The sequence below is a fragment of the Sarcophilus harrisii genome, chromosome 4, assembly GCF_902635505.1.
Source record: "Sarcophilus harrisii chromosome 4, mSarHar1.11, whole genome shotgun sequence".
Lineage (NCBI taxonomy): Eukaryota > Metazoa > Chordata > Mammalia > Dasyuromorphia > Dasyuridae > Sarcophilus > Sarcophilus harrisii.
In genome coordinates this window covers 91,297,482-91,314,805 of record NC_045429.1, presented here as the reverse complement: position 1 = coordinate 91,314,805, position 17,324 = coordinate 91,297,482, and the positions used below count along the sequence as shown (strand labels likewise).

Sequence of the window (17,324 nt, the reverse complement as noted above, 5' to 3'; positions counted from 1 at the left end):
GCCATATGTATAAATCAGAAATAATATGTAAATGTGCATTTAAATACATATAACAATATAATGTGTAATATATGATATGATACACGGGTATTAATATAACATGCATATAACAGGTATAGGATATAAATATTATGTGATATACATAATATGTATGATATGTATTCAAGCATATGATATAAATAATATGTACATATGTGTGTGCATACATACTCATATTTAGTAGATGGCCCTACTATAAATCCAGAGACTTAATTTACCTCTCAGTTTTTGTCACAAATGGCTTTGCTCATAGAATTCTGAGATGGAAAATTTCCTCAGAGACCATAAAGAAAATCTTGATCCTAGTAATACACACACATACCCACACAAACATTTGGATATATGGTTAGATACATACATACATACATACATATATATATTTATTTATTATATACATACATACATACATACATGATAGAAAGATTGAAGATAGTAGTATTGATCTAAAGAGGAAAATATTCTTAGAATTTCTTGTTTAATTGTAATATGACTACTAAAATTTTTATGCAGACATTGAGCTATAATATATTAATAGCTATTTGAATTTTTGTTTTGTGTTATAATCTTTCATTCCAGGTAGTCTTGATTGTATATAAATCACCATCAAGCAATTTATTTACCTTGTAAAGATAGCAATTATTCTCTAGTTTGGGGAACATGATAATATCATCTTTACTCACTGACAGAAGTTACCATTATTATGATTTCCCAGAACTTACCTTATTAAAATATTCTTTCCTTTCCCAGAATAAGGGAGACTCATCTCTGTAATGGATATACAGCATAGCAAATAGTTTGTCTGGAATAAGAAGGGAAGGAGAGAGAAAGAATAAGTCTTTATATAGTTCCTGTAATGTGCTAAGTATTATGCTGTTGTTGTTTATTTAAACAAATGTCATTGCCCTTGACGTGAGATAAATGCTATTATTATCCCCATTTTACAATTGAGGAAATCTGAGGAAGCAGAATTAAGTGACTTACCTGTAGTCATATAGCTAGGGTCTGACTTTTTCTGACTCTAAGCTCACTCCTCACTATATCATCAGGTGCCTTGAATAGCAACTAAAAGGGTAGGATGAGGACTTTCATTCCTTTTGGAAATCTACACTTGTAATTATTTATATTTTTAACTTGTCCATAGTCATACAGATAGAAAGTGTCAAGAGGTAATTTGAACTCAGTTTTTCTTAAGTTGAGTAATCTTTACCTTGCTTTGTGCTGCCTTTTTTAGAGAGCTGTTCATTCTGTAATAATGATTACTTAACATGTTTCTGATTAAGTTAATGAATGTTCTAAGAATACTCTGTGAGTAAGAAGTATTTAGTTAGCTGAGGTAGAACTTCTAGGAGAACATTAGCCAAAAAGACTTTTCTTTTTCATTTTAATGTTTCATTATTAGTAATAAAACTAGCTCTCCCCATCTTGCCTGGGCATGTGTAGAAGATACTAATGGAGCTGATCTCTTTACAGATCAGAGTTTGGACTTAGTTTATTTTCCAATCTGTGCTGGCTCATCCCTCCTTGGGCACCATCTTGATGCCAAATTTTGCACAGACAACCCAATCAACATAGCTAACTGTAATGCAAAAGGCTTACATCAGTAGTTATGTTTACAAGTCTGTGACATCATTCCTTGCTACCATTTCAATTCATTACTGGACTAAAAGTACTGTATGATTTTAGGAGCATCTTTATTTTATTAGCTATAATTCACAAAGCAATCTATTAATAAGCATTTATTGAGCACCTACTATGTTCCAGGAACTGTGCTAAATGCTAGGGATACAAAAAGAGATAGAGGCAATCTCTGCTAATGATGATTTAATGAGCACTAGGGATGAGAGATGGATAATTTGACACTGAACTCCCTCCAGAGGAGGTTCTTAATCTATTTTAGGGTGGAGCCTTTGGCTGGCTCATAAAGTCTGAAGAATCATCTTTTCTTCTCAGAATTATGATTTAAATGTGTGAAATAAAATACTCTAGAATGACACGTCAAATCCATTGAAATAATTATCAAAATGTTAAAAACAAAACTAAACCTAAATTCATGACTCCTATATTAATAAACTCCATTCTTCTGGAGCAATGTGCAAAAACACATTGAATAAGGAGGTACCAAATAGTTAAGGCAATAAATCCCTCAAAGACAATTTCTGATTAAAATAGTAGCATGGAAAAAATGTCAGGAATTTCTCTTAGAGGAGGGAATGCACAGTGCAGTCATTGACTTCACACATAGGGGAGACACAGATCTTGGCACCTGTTCTTCCCTTCAGGGGTCCCCTCTTTTCTTGATCCTCCCCACCACAAACCCAATTGATTCATGTTAGGCTGAGTATATGTTTGAGGAAGGAAGAGAGCAGGGTGTGAAGAGGCTTTCCAGCTGCCAGGTCTTAATGTAAGGAGGGCACCTCAGCCTTGATGCTTGAATTGGGTTTGTGGGAGATGGCTGGGTCCCAGCTGTTGCCTCTTTTCCCATATAGGGAAAACTTGCAGCTGTAGAGAGATCTCTACCAGGGTAATATTAGGAAACTGAAAGTAATTGTATGAGAGTTAAAGGAAGATTGAGAAAAAAGGGGCAATGGTGAAAGAGATAAAATAAAACAACTGAGAATTATGGAAACTAGATCAGAACAGAATTGTTGTCCCATGGATGAGTGTAGCTCTTCTGTGTACTAGTAAATTGGTTGAGCATTTGAAAACAATTTTTTTGGGGGGCGGGGGTTGAACTCATGATCTTACTAGTACAGTAAATTCTAAGAGAACTCCTTCAATTATGTAAACTTCAAGTAGGACTCCCTACTATGTACATCTCTGTTGGAGTCTGATTAGGAAGACCTTAAAAGCCAGTATGAAGAGATTATGTTTTATCTTACAGGCAATAGGAAGACACAGAAGTTTTGTTGAGAGAAAAAAATCTCATTATTTTTGCTTGTGTGGTTAGGCCAAATTCATTTGAATGACTATGATTTTCATTTGGGACGCTTTGTAATGTAAGGAGTCAATCATCATGGTGTTATTTGCATTAGTTTCTAGGGGTTCCTTTGTCCCCTTAAAATCAACATCCTCTATAACGGGAAAATATCTTAGATAAACAAATGGCTCTCGATTTTATGCTTTTCTTTAAAATGATCAGGGGATTTCTGAAGTTATCTGGGGTGTCACATCTTCTAAGAAAACTTATGTTATTCAGTATATCCATGGTGATACTACTTCTCAAACTAAGATACTTAATTGAAAAGCCTAAAAAAAAGTTTACACTTGGCAGAACTGCATTCTGGGTTTCAGTTTTTGACTCAGCCCTGCCATTTATTTGACTACTTTTGACCTTCACTTCCTGCATTTAAATTGAGAACAAATATTTTGTTACCTCCTAAAGGAACAAATGGAGTTTCTTTCCTACTGACTTTCATCAAAGAGAAATTTGACTTCCATGATTTAATGCTACTTTAAACAAAGAGAAAACTGCTTGGCATGTGTTTTGTTTACAAAAAATAACTTGTTTAGTTTAAGAAGTTATTTTACAAATTCAATAAGACTGTGAAGCCAGATGAGAAACATCATCCTAAATTTAAAAAAAAAATCCACCTTAAATGAACTGTGTTTGCCTCACTGACTTTATTTTATCACGAAATCCTGAGTCTTGAAAAATAAATGACACATGCAAAGATGCTTCTTAATGTGTGTATTTCACTATGAAAAAATCATCTTATGGTGTTACATGGTTTTCCAAGGGAGTAATACAGAGGATGATGTTTTCCCTTCGATGATTCCCAGTAACCTCAGGCTTTTGATGATAGGGACAAGAGCTGAAATTTTTATTTCATTAGTTTAGGGAGCTCCCAGGTGAGGAAACTTCCTCTTTCAATGCAAGATGACACTCTCTAAATTTTATAATCTTAGAGAATTGCTTGGTAGAGCATTGAAAGGTTAAGTGAATTGCCCAGTGAGCAGAAAATATTAAAATAGCTATTTTTATTAATTTTAATTATTTAATATTTCTATTAATTTTATGTAAAAATAAGAAAGACATTGTTTGCTAATATTTAATATATGAATGGATACTGGTACCTTCACTTCATTAATATTCTAGAAAATCATATATTATATATAATATTCACAGAATCCTGGGAGAATGAATGGGAGTACTATAATATAAAGCAGTTGATAATAGTGTCTTTAATCATCCATTTACTTTGAGCATACTGCAATGTATAGCACTCTCTATTTACCTAATTAAGTAGATTTATGGGTTATGTTGTATAATTTTAACTAAACTAACCCTCACAAAATGGATAAGTGGCTTAAATTTATTTCTGCAAAGAAAATACAAACTGAATATAATTCTGTAAAACATATAATTCTATAATACTGAATATAATTCTACAAATAACAAGAAAATGGTAGAGTAACAACTAACTATCCTTACTATTGACTCTTTTTTAGTCATATTTGTGGATTGAAAACAATGAGGATCTAATTAGATCTAACAAGTAGTCAACAAAAAAATTAAAATTATAAGGATTATTTGAAATATTAGTTTGCATCTGCTATCATTAACAGTAAACATTACTCTGAGATTATATTATTCTTTAAGATATTAATTAAAGATACTATTTAGTCATCATGATAAAATCTTTAAAAGCTAAACAGCTGAAAGAAGAAGAAAAATCTGTTTTTAGCAATGTTTAAAATTTTTATATTTATATGATACTCAACAATTTTGTACAAAGTTTCATTAAACTTTAGATAAATAGTTGGAAGACCCCTTTGAGACTTGTTACTTAATAGGCAAGACAAAAGACCATACAAAACAAGGAAAATATTTGTTCTTCCTACCATGGTAAAAGTTACTGAAATTATAATACAGGAAAACAATGGGACAACAAAGTAAAATATTTTTCTTTGTCCTGAAAGCAAATAATACTAAAGATAAATTTTTAAAAGTGTTTTTAAAATGTTGAACAAAGAAGCAAGTATTAGAGCAAATTATGCTGTGTAAGGTTTAGCATACACTTGGGAATAAGTTTAGATTTTTCTCACATATATAACTAAAGTATTTGCTAGATTCTGTTTCAATAATGTCATACATGAAGTATTTTTGTGGCACTAAAGAAAGATGCACTGCAGAAGTAATTATCAACAGTAAATGGTTTCTTTAATTTTTTAAAAATGTGTTAGGGAAAAAAAATCAGTGTAAGAGTAGCTACTGACAGACTGACTGCTTTTGTTTGGATAAGAAAAGGATTATCAGATATAATTACAGAAATAGAACCTTGCATGAAATTCATTTACTGCAACATACATTGACAAGCAAATGCAGCAGTGCTACAGGATTTTGTTGATATATTTAATTTGACAAAAATGAAAATTTTAAAAAAATACATTGTAATGAACTCAGTGGTCATTGATCTCACAGGAGTTTGATATTTACCTCATGTCCAAAAAAGTTTCCAACTAACATTGCTTATTAACATTAATTTCCTCCATATGCTAAACAGACATGTGTCACATATGATAACATATGATAACATCAAAGATGAGTCATCTATTGTTCTTTTTAAACATGACAATTATTCTGAATGCTGCCAATTTATTTGGTGATAATAAATGGCAGTCAGAAGTATTCTTCCTGCCAGATAGTTTTTAAAATCTAAAACCACTTAATCCCCCCCCCCCCAGGGTGGTAGAGCCTAGTAACTGAAAGATTTTATGGCAAATAGTAAAAAAATATATACATACAGATAAATATGTGTGTGCGTGTGTGTGTACACACACACACACACACACACACATTACATATGTAATGCATACATATACACTACATGAGGAGAGTAGGGGTAGTAATTAACCATAAAATCAGGGACATAAGAAAAATTCTACCATGGTAATAATAGTACATCCTCTCTATATCCTGCAGGAACTGATACTCCTAAGAAAGAAGCACAACAGGAAAAAGTTTTTTAAAAGGTCAAAGGCCAAAATCCACAAAGCAACAACAAAGAAACTATTTAAAAGATACCCTCTAAACTTCAATAAATGGATATAAGAACCATGAATCAGAGAATAAAATTAATGAAGATAATGAAATCCTGAGATTCATGCTAAAGATATTAAAGATCATATAATTTTTTTAATTAAAGGTAATATAATACAAGCTCCAATCAGCTATCAAAGTGATCTTCATAATAGGTCTGATCATGCTATCTCCTAATCTATCTTATTCATTAAACTTCAGTGGCTCCATATTAGCTTCAGAAGTGTATATGAAATTTTCTGTTTGACTTTTAAAGATCTTTATAAACTGTACTCTTCTTATCTTTGCAAAATTCTAATATCTTACTCCCTCATATTCTAAGATCTAGTGACTGTGACCTTCTTACTATTCCTTGCAAGTACCTCCATCTCTCTACTTTGTGCATTCTTTATTAATTATCCCCATTTCAGGAATGCTGGTTTCCCTTGATTCCTTCATAAAATTATATCTTCTCCAAGAAGACTTTTCTGGTCCCTCTAAATGATAGTGTTTTCTCTCTGAAATTATTGCAGTATATTCTTAATAATTAATTAAGGAGGAATAAAAGGAATGCCTTATTTCACTGAGAGCCCAGTTCAGATTAAATTATAAATATAGTGTATTATATATGTCTTCCTATTATTTACTATGTATCCCTTGTATGACTTCCTCTAGCTTCATTTAGCCCCTAAGTTGAGGTGGAAAAAGCCAATAATGGAAGCAATCCAGTGGGATTTGACAAGGGATACATAGCAAACAATAGGAAGATGAAAAATTTCAGAGTAAAAGGCAGAGAGAATTGGTTACCTATAGGGACAAAATTGTGAAGAGAAAAAACTGAAGTTAGAGTAATAGCCTGATAGAGTACTGTTTTGTCCTTATGAGGGCAAAGCATTAGTTTGGGAGCAGTGATGTTTAATAAGAGGTGCAGTAATAGGAGGTTATAGAAAATAGGAGAATATATATACTGTAATGGATGAAGTAGAACATTCTTGGACAGTGGTAAATGCCAAAGTTCCCTAGTCTTGAGGACCATTTATATAGAGAGGAATAGTAGGTCATAAAATCTGAGGAAATAAAGGCATTGGGAGCTTTAAATATTTTAAGGATCATTATTATGAATATTGAAGTATTTTAGGAGATGGGCAGAAGTTGGAGAAGAGACAAGACAGGTACAGAAAACTCTTTTAAAAAGGAGACAGAATGCCCTGGGAGTTAGTAGCCGTTATGATTTGAATAGGATTTGAATATTTTAATAGAATGAACTTCAAGGTAGGGAGAGGTTGTTGAATAATAAGGGCAAAAGGACAGTCTCAAAGTGTTATGGGGAACAAGAAATATTCTGATCCTACACCAGAATGAAAGAGTTTGAGAGAAGATAGAGTGCTAGACAGGATTGAGTGCCATATAAAGGAAACTGGAAGAGAAATTTATTCTACAGTGAATGGTAATTCCAAAAGACACAGTGAAAGGAGTGGAAAAGTTGGAGGGAGATAAGGTAGGAGAAGAGAATGGTTTATTATCACAACCTCATGTGGGGCTACCGTTTTACTTACATTCCATAAGAATCTTGATCATTTTCTACTTGGCACAGTTCTTAACCAGAATACAGAAAAGTCATGTGTTTTTCCCACTATATTGTCATCTTTTGAATTTCTCTTTTCCTGTTTATCCCTTTAGTCATATTCTTATTCTAAGTCATGATCATAAATTCCCTGTCATCAGCTTTGTAGGTCTGTTCTCTAAGGATTAGAATTTTATCCTCAAATGTTGATTCTACTTTGCATGCATCTTGTAGGTACTTTTATATGTTTATGTTTCTTCTATTACCAGAATGTAAGTTCCTCGAGTTCAGGGAGGGATAGTTTTATTATAAATTTTCATTGCATTTTTAAAGTGCATGACATAGCAAATGCTTGAAAAATGCTTCTTGATTGATGAAGGAAGTGGTGATCGGAGTTGAGTTTGAGATACTTCTGAGTAATAATAGATTAAGTAATGTGGGTATATGAAGAGTAGTAGAAAATGGGAGTTTGTAAGCAAGTAACAAATAGTAGTAAAAATGCTTGAAGTTTCTATGGGTAGTATTGAAGAGAATAGGACTTTGAACATGTTTGCTCCTCCAGGCTAGAAAGAATCAGCAGGGTATATAAATATTTCTATGTGAGCTCACCTATGGAACAATAATGATGATAATGATGGGTTATGATGATGATAATATAACAGATAATTCCATTTATTCCCTCTGCTCTTCCTTTCTTTCCTTTTGGGTTTCCTTTTCTTTACTCCTTTCTTCCCTCCATATTTTCCTCAATCTTTAATGGCCCTATTTTTCAATAATTCCAACTCCCATAAGCATCTATTAAGGGTCTAAGTGAAATTTTACCTTACCTTCAACAGGGCCTCCACTTTCCTGGCCAACAGCACCAAGCTATGCCATCTTCATTCTGGCCTTCAACTCCATCAGAAACTTGGAATGAGTTCCTCCTCCTTGGAGGTCTTAAAGATGGGGTTGCTGGCCACTTGTTGGGTATGTTATAGTGTGGTCCTTTTAGTGTGTTCCTTTTTCCAGAGTGAGACTAACTCATTGGAACCATCCTGGACTCTGATAAATGAGTTTTCATCTTATATTGACTGAAATCAGGTTTTCTCCTCACTTCCCTGGAACTAGCTTCAAAACTTGGTTCTACTACCCCACACCAATTATTTGGTTCTTCTTTATTCACCTTTCCCATTAGAATGTAAGCTCATTGAGGTAGGGACTATCTTTATTTCTTGCATTTATATACCTGGTACCTGGCACACGGCGAGTCTTTAATTGCTTTATTTATTTATCTATAGGGATTATGAATAAAAACACAAAAATAGGGAGGTTTCTGTTGTCAGGAAGCTTACAGTCTTCCTGGGGAAGGGGCGTAGAGAGAAGGCAGAATATAAGCTATCCACATATAAGTAAATATAAGATAGTTTGAGGAAGATAGGAATCTTCACAACAAGGTTTTGAAGCAATTCCTATGAAGTAATTCTTAAATTGAAGCTTAAGGGAAAGTGTTCTTAGTCTATTGCATCCTATGAACATATAAATAGTACTTTAGGAGCCCGGTTTTCAGGTATAGAGTAGAACAATGGTCAGGAATACTCTGGATTTTTGTGCTTGGGGTTTCCCCCATAAGGTTCTCTATGTGTTACTCTATAGAAAAGTCATCAAAACAACATAAAAATATGGAAGAATAGAATAAGATGTTGACTCTATGCACCTTTTGTATCTAATGCATGAAAAAAAAATACTCTGTGCAAATATGGTTTGGATTTTATAGTTCACTGTTAAATTTTTTTCAATACCCATTGATGAGTCTTATGACAAACACACCGCTATTTAAGCCAAGCAGTAAGAATTTGTTCTGATTACCAAATAAAGAGACAATTGAACAATGACATTTGTGATTTACTGGAGGGTTTTATTTCCTGGCACTCATTTTTGTGGGGAGGTGATTTCTGTTTATGTTCATCAAGAGAACTACCCAGGCTCCCACCAGCCTTTCCCATGGATGCTGAAGAGTTTGTTTATTTTTGTATAATAACTTCAATGTTGTGTGTGATTTCAGCTGAGTTGGCTATATTGCATGGCATTGTCAGAAATGTATATTTAGAAACTATTTTTTGCACAGCCTGTTTTGTGGAAAAAAGGAAAGAAAATAACTCCAAGTTGCTTTTGCAGAAGTTGGAACAAGTCCTGGCTCCTGCCTATTGCTAATTCTTGGCTGAGGACCATAGACCAGAAGGCAGTGATTGATACATGGGAAAACTGATGTAGCTAATGGCAAGAAGAATAGATCTCTGGGTTCAGGAAGGTCCAAGTTCTAGTTTGGCCTCAGATACTCCTTAGCTGTGTGAACCTGAACAAGTCACTTAACGTGACCTCAGTATTCCCATCTATAAAATGAGGATAATAATAACATCTATCTCTCAGAATTGTCATATGGATAAAAAAAGATAATATTTGCATAGTTCCTCGTGTGTAGTAGGTGATATATAACTGCTAATTATTATTATTATAACATGTGGGGTCTGGAGTTAGAAATCTTGATTTGCTTCCTGACTTTGAATTATATCTTCTGTAGCAATCAGTCATTTCACTTTTTCTGAGCCTAAGTTCTCTCATTAACATTATGATGTTAATGATTACCGTTAATGATGACTAACAGAGTCTCTTTTAGTTTCAATCTATGATTCTATCTTATGACCTAAACTCACTAATGAGAAAGGAAGACAGAAAAATAATCTTTATCATGACAAAGCTGACAAGTGGTTTTCAGACTCTGCTTGATGATTTACAAAATTAGAGAGTCTACTGCACTTCCAGAAAAAAAATCTGTTGTACTGTTGGGCAGCTCCAAGCATCGGGAAGCTTTCCTATACAGCCAAAGGAAACATGCCCTCTTAGACATCTCAGTTATGGTGGTCATTTGAACTCAGTTATGGTTCCTTTGGGAAAAACATTATCTGTTCCTTTAACTAGTTCTCATATGGCGTACATCAAGCCGAGTGCTCTTCTATGGAGACTCTACAATTTATCAATATTCCTATGATTCTTCACGGTACCCAGAAGTGAGCAAAATGCTTCAGATAAGAGCAGAAGACTAAGAGTTTTATTACCATCATATTTCTGGACACTATGCCCCTCTTAATACAACACTGACTCTTAGACACATCAAAATGCTCTTATATTGAATTCTCAGTCCACTAAAATCTCAGACTGTGTATCAGTAAAGTGTTGAATTTACCTATTCAAGTGCAACCATTTACCTTTAAACTTACTGAATTTCATTTTACTAGATTCAGCCTAATTCTACAGCCTGCCAACTAACTTCCACTTACATGGCAGGCAAGTCATTATGTTTGAGGAGGAACATAGGATTCGACACATACCAATAAAGATGAATTTCTACCATTCTTGGCCACCATTTCACTTTAAACTTTTGTGGCCTCAATGTAGGGCTATAACCCAGGAGTTCTAGAAATATCAATATTCTCCAAAACATCGCTTCCAGCCTACCCTCTTGCAGTAGTCAATGAGGGATGAAATCATTATGGAGAAAGACCTTGACTTCCTCTTAACTGCTAGCAACAACTGCTGAATAACTACACAGAACAGGACACAAGAATCCTGGTCTAGAAGACCATCCCCAATCATTCTCTGGGTGGATGGTTCCTATGGAGAAGGAGCCAGCCATCCCCTCCAGCTACTGACCAGCTATCGATTCTTATCACTGTGTCCAGCACAGTAAGTATTTAATAAATCTTTATTGACTGACTGAGCAGAAAAACCAGCTAAAGCAACAAGACACCTCAAGACAGAGACACAGAAGGTAGTATTTTACTCCCTGGGATCTATCATTTCTGTGAATTCTTTCAAAGATGCTTTGCCAAAGTGCATTTCAAACTGTGCCCATATTTCCTCTGCTTCTCTATCACAAAGACGAGGATATAATCATTTCCTTTCAGAGTTTCCATCACTTCTATCTAGAAATTAGTTCTTCCCTGTTAAATGAATCAGATTCAGAATAAAATTTCCCTTGTTGATTCTTCCCACTTTTGAAGGGTGAAATTATCACTAAGGTAAGTCAAGAAGTTATTACCTATTCTGTTTTTGTCAGAGAAAGAGAGTGAGTTAGCAGATAATTGGATAATCAAAGTTGTAGTCACAATTATGCCTCTGTACCAGACATTCTCTTTTCCCAAAATTCCTCATCTATTTCCTCTTTCTGTAAAAGAAGTCTATTGTATACTTCAATGTCAAAATTATTTATTTCTCTCTTCTTTGAACTTCAGGCAAATATTTTCTGTCGTGCTTCCCACTTTGGTTCCTATAATTTTCTTATCCAAGTATTTCTTCATGTAAAGTGCTACTCTGCTCTCATTTACCTTTTTTCTTTTGAAAGTCACACAGGATGCGCAAAGTTGGACAGTTGTGCTCAAAAACCCAGCTTCCTCAACTGTGAGTCACAACTCCATATAGAGTCTCGTAACTATACATGAAGGTTGTGAAATTATGATTTATTATCCGCAAATATTTGATTAATATCCCTATTTTATATATCTACATACTAGAATTGTGTTAAAATTTCTCAGGCAAAAAGAGGTCATGAGTGGAAAAAGTTTAAGAAGGCCATATCACATTAAGACCTTTTCTCCCAAATCTCACCTTCTAAACTTCCCTGTTACTATAGGTCACATTACCTCACAACCTAGGTATCATCTTCAACTTCTTATGTGCTTCCTATCACTATAATACCTTTTGTGTGTATTTTCTTCTTTCTACTTCTACAGCCATCACTTTAGTTAGGACTTTCATTATTTCTCACCTAGACAAAGACTCACAAATTGCTTCTATGACTTGTCTCTCCTTGGTTCACCTGCCAAAGAGATTTTCCTGAATCCCAAGTCTGATAAATCACTCCCCAGTGATTCCTTACTGACTCCAAGATTGAATATTATTTCATCTTCATCTCATCTTCTTTAATTTAAATATCTGTGTATTATAATATATAATGAATAAAGCAATCATAATAATGTATAATAATGGCTACATATATATTATATATAATAATCATAGCACTTATTTAGTGCTTTAAACTTTGCAAAATAAAGTTTACAGAGAGAATTGTATTTTATCCCCACAACCACCTTGGAAATAGGTTGCATTATTATTTCCATTTTTTGGATGAGGAAATTAAGACAGACAGAGATAAAGTCACTTGCCTAGAATCACCTGGTGAGTCTGTGGCCCAATCTGAACTCAGATTTTTTTTTTTATTCAAGTTCAGTATTCTATTCATTGAATCGTAAATAAGCAAACAAATATTGGGAGTCACATGCTCAAAGATTTTTGACTAATCAGAATAAAATCATTGATCTAATTTACTCCTCTTAATTATATGTAGGAGAGGGAAACTAAAAGCCTAAGGAATCAAAGCATTTGCTCAAGATCACACCCAAGTCTTCTGATTGAAAATCTGTGTCTCTTGATTTGAAATTCAGTGTTGGAAAACAATATTGAATACACAGGGGAAAATTTAACTGGAACAGATCATGAAAAGGAAATAGTGACTTCTGCATGGCAAAACTGGAAAGCCAGATCCAATTCAAGACAAAGAAAGCTCAAAATCTATGTTTCAATTATTATTGACTATAGGATGTCATAGGTGTCAATATATTTTGGTTATTCCCTTTTGGAAGGACCTAATTACACGAGATAAATGACAACACATAGGCAGTCCAGTCAGTGAAGATTGACTTCAGTCTAACTTTACTTGACTGTAGTAATTTCAGACTTGAAAAGAAAGTTGCCCCAAACTCTCTTTGACTGAAGGGATTAATGCCACTTGTAAGGTACCTAAACAACCCCTTTTTAGCATTGTATCATGGATTCCGGGGACAGAAATTAGGACAACAAAGTCCTTAAGCAAAACTCAGATTTTCCTTCACATAGTTATGCAGTTTAAATGGTAAGTTAAATGGCTTGGGTTCCTTTGTAATCAGTGTGATCTTGAAGAAAGTTCTTGAACCACACTGGACCTAAGTTTCTTCCTTTCTAAAAAAAAAAGGATAGTAAAACTAGAGGCTGATAAAGCCCTTGATCCTATGGTCCATAGTAAAAGAAGCATGGTTACAAGTTTCACTAAAGCCAAATTTCAAAGTTGAATTTTTCCTTAAAAGATTTGACTTTTGTAGTCAATGCCCACTGGTAAATATCTCCATATCCAGAACTGATCTGTCAAGGCTAATAGGGATAAAGATAGGGACGGGATTTCTGATTTCACTAAAATGAGGAAACTTTTTTGACCAATGTACAGTAATAATTTAGGTTTTAGAGAGTTGTCAATGAAGTCATACTGAATGGTTAAGTTAGTTATCCAAAGTTATCTTAGCAAGATAAGTCTGTGGCAGGACTTGTAGTCAAGTTTTCCTGGCTTCAAGGCCATCTTCTTAGACACAATCATCCTATAAGTGAACAGAGCACTGGTGTCCAAGAATTTAGGTGAAACTATATCTTTACCTGTGAGATATTTGGCAAATCATTTAGGCTTTCCAGAAACTTCAGTATTCTCATTATTAAATGAAGGAGTTAGATAACTTCTGGCATAACTTCTAGTTATACATTTATGACTGTATAAGTTTGGCTCACGTACATGTAGCCTTATTCTCAATGTCTTTCTATTCACTTTTGTAGTTTAGAAAGGAAAACAGTATATATCTGTAATAGAGTTTCATTATCAATGACAGAAATCCTCTAGTGATTGATAGACTCCTTCATCAGGACCAGAGAGTTCATGGACAACTTACCTTATTCTTTCTCCACTCCACTGGAAGGATAATAAAGTTTTATAGAAGCTTCATTTGAGTAAATAATGATTCTTGCAATTATTTTTCTTAAAAATAATCTTTATTTTATGTTTCTTAGCAGAGATTTAAATAGCAATAAGAAATGCATATTTTGAATCACATATCAAAACTTTTGTTATTGTTTTTGTTGGTTGTTCTTGTGTTCTAAACCAGTGCAATAAACAACTAGTTATAGGCTAGTCATGTAATGAAGACTCTAGTTTGAAAATCACACATCTCCTCTACTTGAATACTAGGCAGCATTTTACATAAATTGTTTAGCAGCTATTATCTCAAGCCACAGATGGAGAATTTAGGCATCAAGTGGTAATACATCATTGTAATGGTTCCAAATTAGTATGATTAGTGATAGATCTAGTGCATAGTGCTGATGAGGTTTCCCAAATTTGCTCTCCCAAATCATTATTCATAAAAATCCCTCTTCTGGTGCTTTCAGACATTTTCCTTTGTCAAAAAGGTCAATAGCAACAATAATAAAAGTTTTATGTTGATGAACATGATGATACATATGACACAATGCCTGGCACATAGTAGACAATTAATAAATGTTTGTGGGAAAATATTGAATATATGGAGAGAATGAAAAATAATGGAATCATCTGGGAAGCTAAAACTGGTCAGTAAGTCATAGTCAACTGCCAATGTAAGTACAGTAGATAATCAGTGGAAATAGTCCTACCTCCTCACATCTCCTTGTAAGCACATGCTTTTTATTCCTAGTTTCAGTGGTTAAATAATTAATTCTAAATCCTGTACAGAGAGCAGTTTATATCAAACAAGTTATATGCACCAGAGACAGTAAAATATGTTCATTTGTTAACCTTATTTAAATTAGGTTAAATAAGCATGGAAAAAGAGTGGACTAAATACTAACACATGGTGTGTAGGAATGCCAAGACTTAATACAAAGAATTTCCTTAATAGACTGCACAAACATACACTATTGCTCTGAGATGCCCCTCCTAGGAGTTAAACATTGAACTGCAAAATTAGTTTACATAGAACAATGGGGACATCTTGAGGTCATTTTGGAAAATGTACTTGTTTTCATTTCAAACATGCCCTACAGACTGGTTTTAACTGATAAAATAAGATGTTCTAAACTAAATAACAAACCTGATTAAAATGGATTTTCCCTTTGAATGAATAAAAGATAGTTCATAAGTTATCTTCCTCTAAGATAAATGAATTTCACTTGAAATCTTTCTTTTTAAAACAAAACAGAACCAACAAAAACTGATGAAGAAATAGTAAATAATAGGAAAATATTTTGAATGAGCATTGGACTATACAAAGAATTTTGTAAAAATATATAAAATAAATTTCCCAAAGATTAAAAAAGCTGTGGTCACTAGTTCCATAAATTTCATAGATTTCAAACAGACCTTTGTTTCTTTTTTACATCTTGGAGATAGAAAAATGAAAGGATATTCATTAACAATGACTTAGATCTATGTTCTTCCTTAGGTACTTTCCATTAAGTTTGGACTTGTGGGACCATTTGAAGAGCTTTCAGTCTCTTTATTATTATCTGTGATCTGTGGTTCTTCAGACTTTTTGTTTTCTTCTTGGGCCTTATTCAGATCACCAGATGAGTTAATACAGTTAGCATTCTGATTTGGTGTGTCTACTTCATTGTCAAATTGAATTTTATCTTGTTGATGGCTGCTTTTCTTTACTTCTCCATTCTGGGCAGGGTAAGTGCTGGCAATGATATCATACAGGAACTGGTATTGTTCCTTTAAATAAAAAGAGAAAGGGAAGAAAGGAAGAAATTGAAGAAAAGAAAGACAATGTCATTATCTTGGTACAACAAAGAAGTTATTAGTAGATAAATTTAATAAGCAGCTAGAAATCAAGTAAGCAGAAATCTACATGAGTAGTAGAGAGATCTTCCTGAACTTCTTGAGTTCAGAATTATGTTAAAAGCTAAATGAATCTAGAGAAAAGGCGGTGGGAACTGAGTATGGATCCCAAGATAGTATTTTCACTCTTTTTAGTTGTTTTTTGCTTGCATTTTGTTTTCTTTCTCTTTTCTTTCCTTTTTGATTTGATTTTTCTTGTGCAACATGATAATTGTGGAAATGTATAGAAGAATTATACATGTTTAACATATATTGAATTACTTGCCATCTAGAGGAGGGGATAGGGGAAAGGAAATAAAATAAATTGGAACACAAGGTTTTGCAAGGGTGAATGTTGAAAATTATCTATGTATGTGTTTTGAAAATAAAAGGCTTTAATAAAAGTGCTAAGTGAATGCAATGGAATATTATTGTGCTATAAAGAATAACATTTCTAAGAAAATCAAAGAAATATGGAACAATTCACATCAACTCATGCCAAATGAAGATAGCAGATTTAGGAGAATACACAATTACAATAATGCAATTGGTGATGACACTAGAGGACAACAGAACTCAAATCAAATGCCAAAATCAATAATGGTTCCAGATGGCTGGTGCTGGGAAATATTTTTTTTTCCTGGTCAAGAGGTAAGGTACTATAGGTACAGAATATTATAGTTGCTATTTGAAAAGCTTTTACTTAACTGCTTTTTTTTTTTTAAGGGAGTGTACTATGGGGAAATTATTGGAAAAGGGAAAAGAGCCAGACTTGTTGGGTTCTTTACAAATATCTCATTCAATCCCTAAACAACTCTACAAGGTAGGTGACATTATGATACCCATTTTACATTTAAGTATATTGAGTTTAAGTGACTTTCCAGAAGGTCACAGAACTAGTTATGTGTCCAAGGACAGATTTAAACATAAATATTCCTGACCCTAGGCCCAGCTCTCTATTTATCCCAGCTTCTAATTACTGGGAAGTGATTAGGTATGAAAAAAATGTATTAAAT

General features: G+C 33.5%; 1 protein-coding gene across 8 annotated transcripts in view; it reads right to left on the bottom strand.

Moving 5' to 3' along the window:
* Positions 1–14,482: 14,482 nt before the first annotated feature.
* Positions 14,483–17,324, bottom strand: part of PTPRC (protein tyrosine phosphatase receptor type C) — a 133,737-nt gene continuing 130,895 nt past the window's right edge. For all 8 annotated transcript variants that reach the window (XM_023501842.2, XM_023501843.2, XM_023501845.2 and 5 more), the window contains one exon: positions 14,483–16,203. In XM_023501842.2, coding sequence (XP_023357610.1) covers positions 15,928–16,203 — 276 coding nt within the window. In that variant the 3' untranslated portion in view covers positions 14,483–15,927. The remainder of the gene's footprint in view (positions 16,204–17,324) is intronic.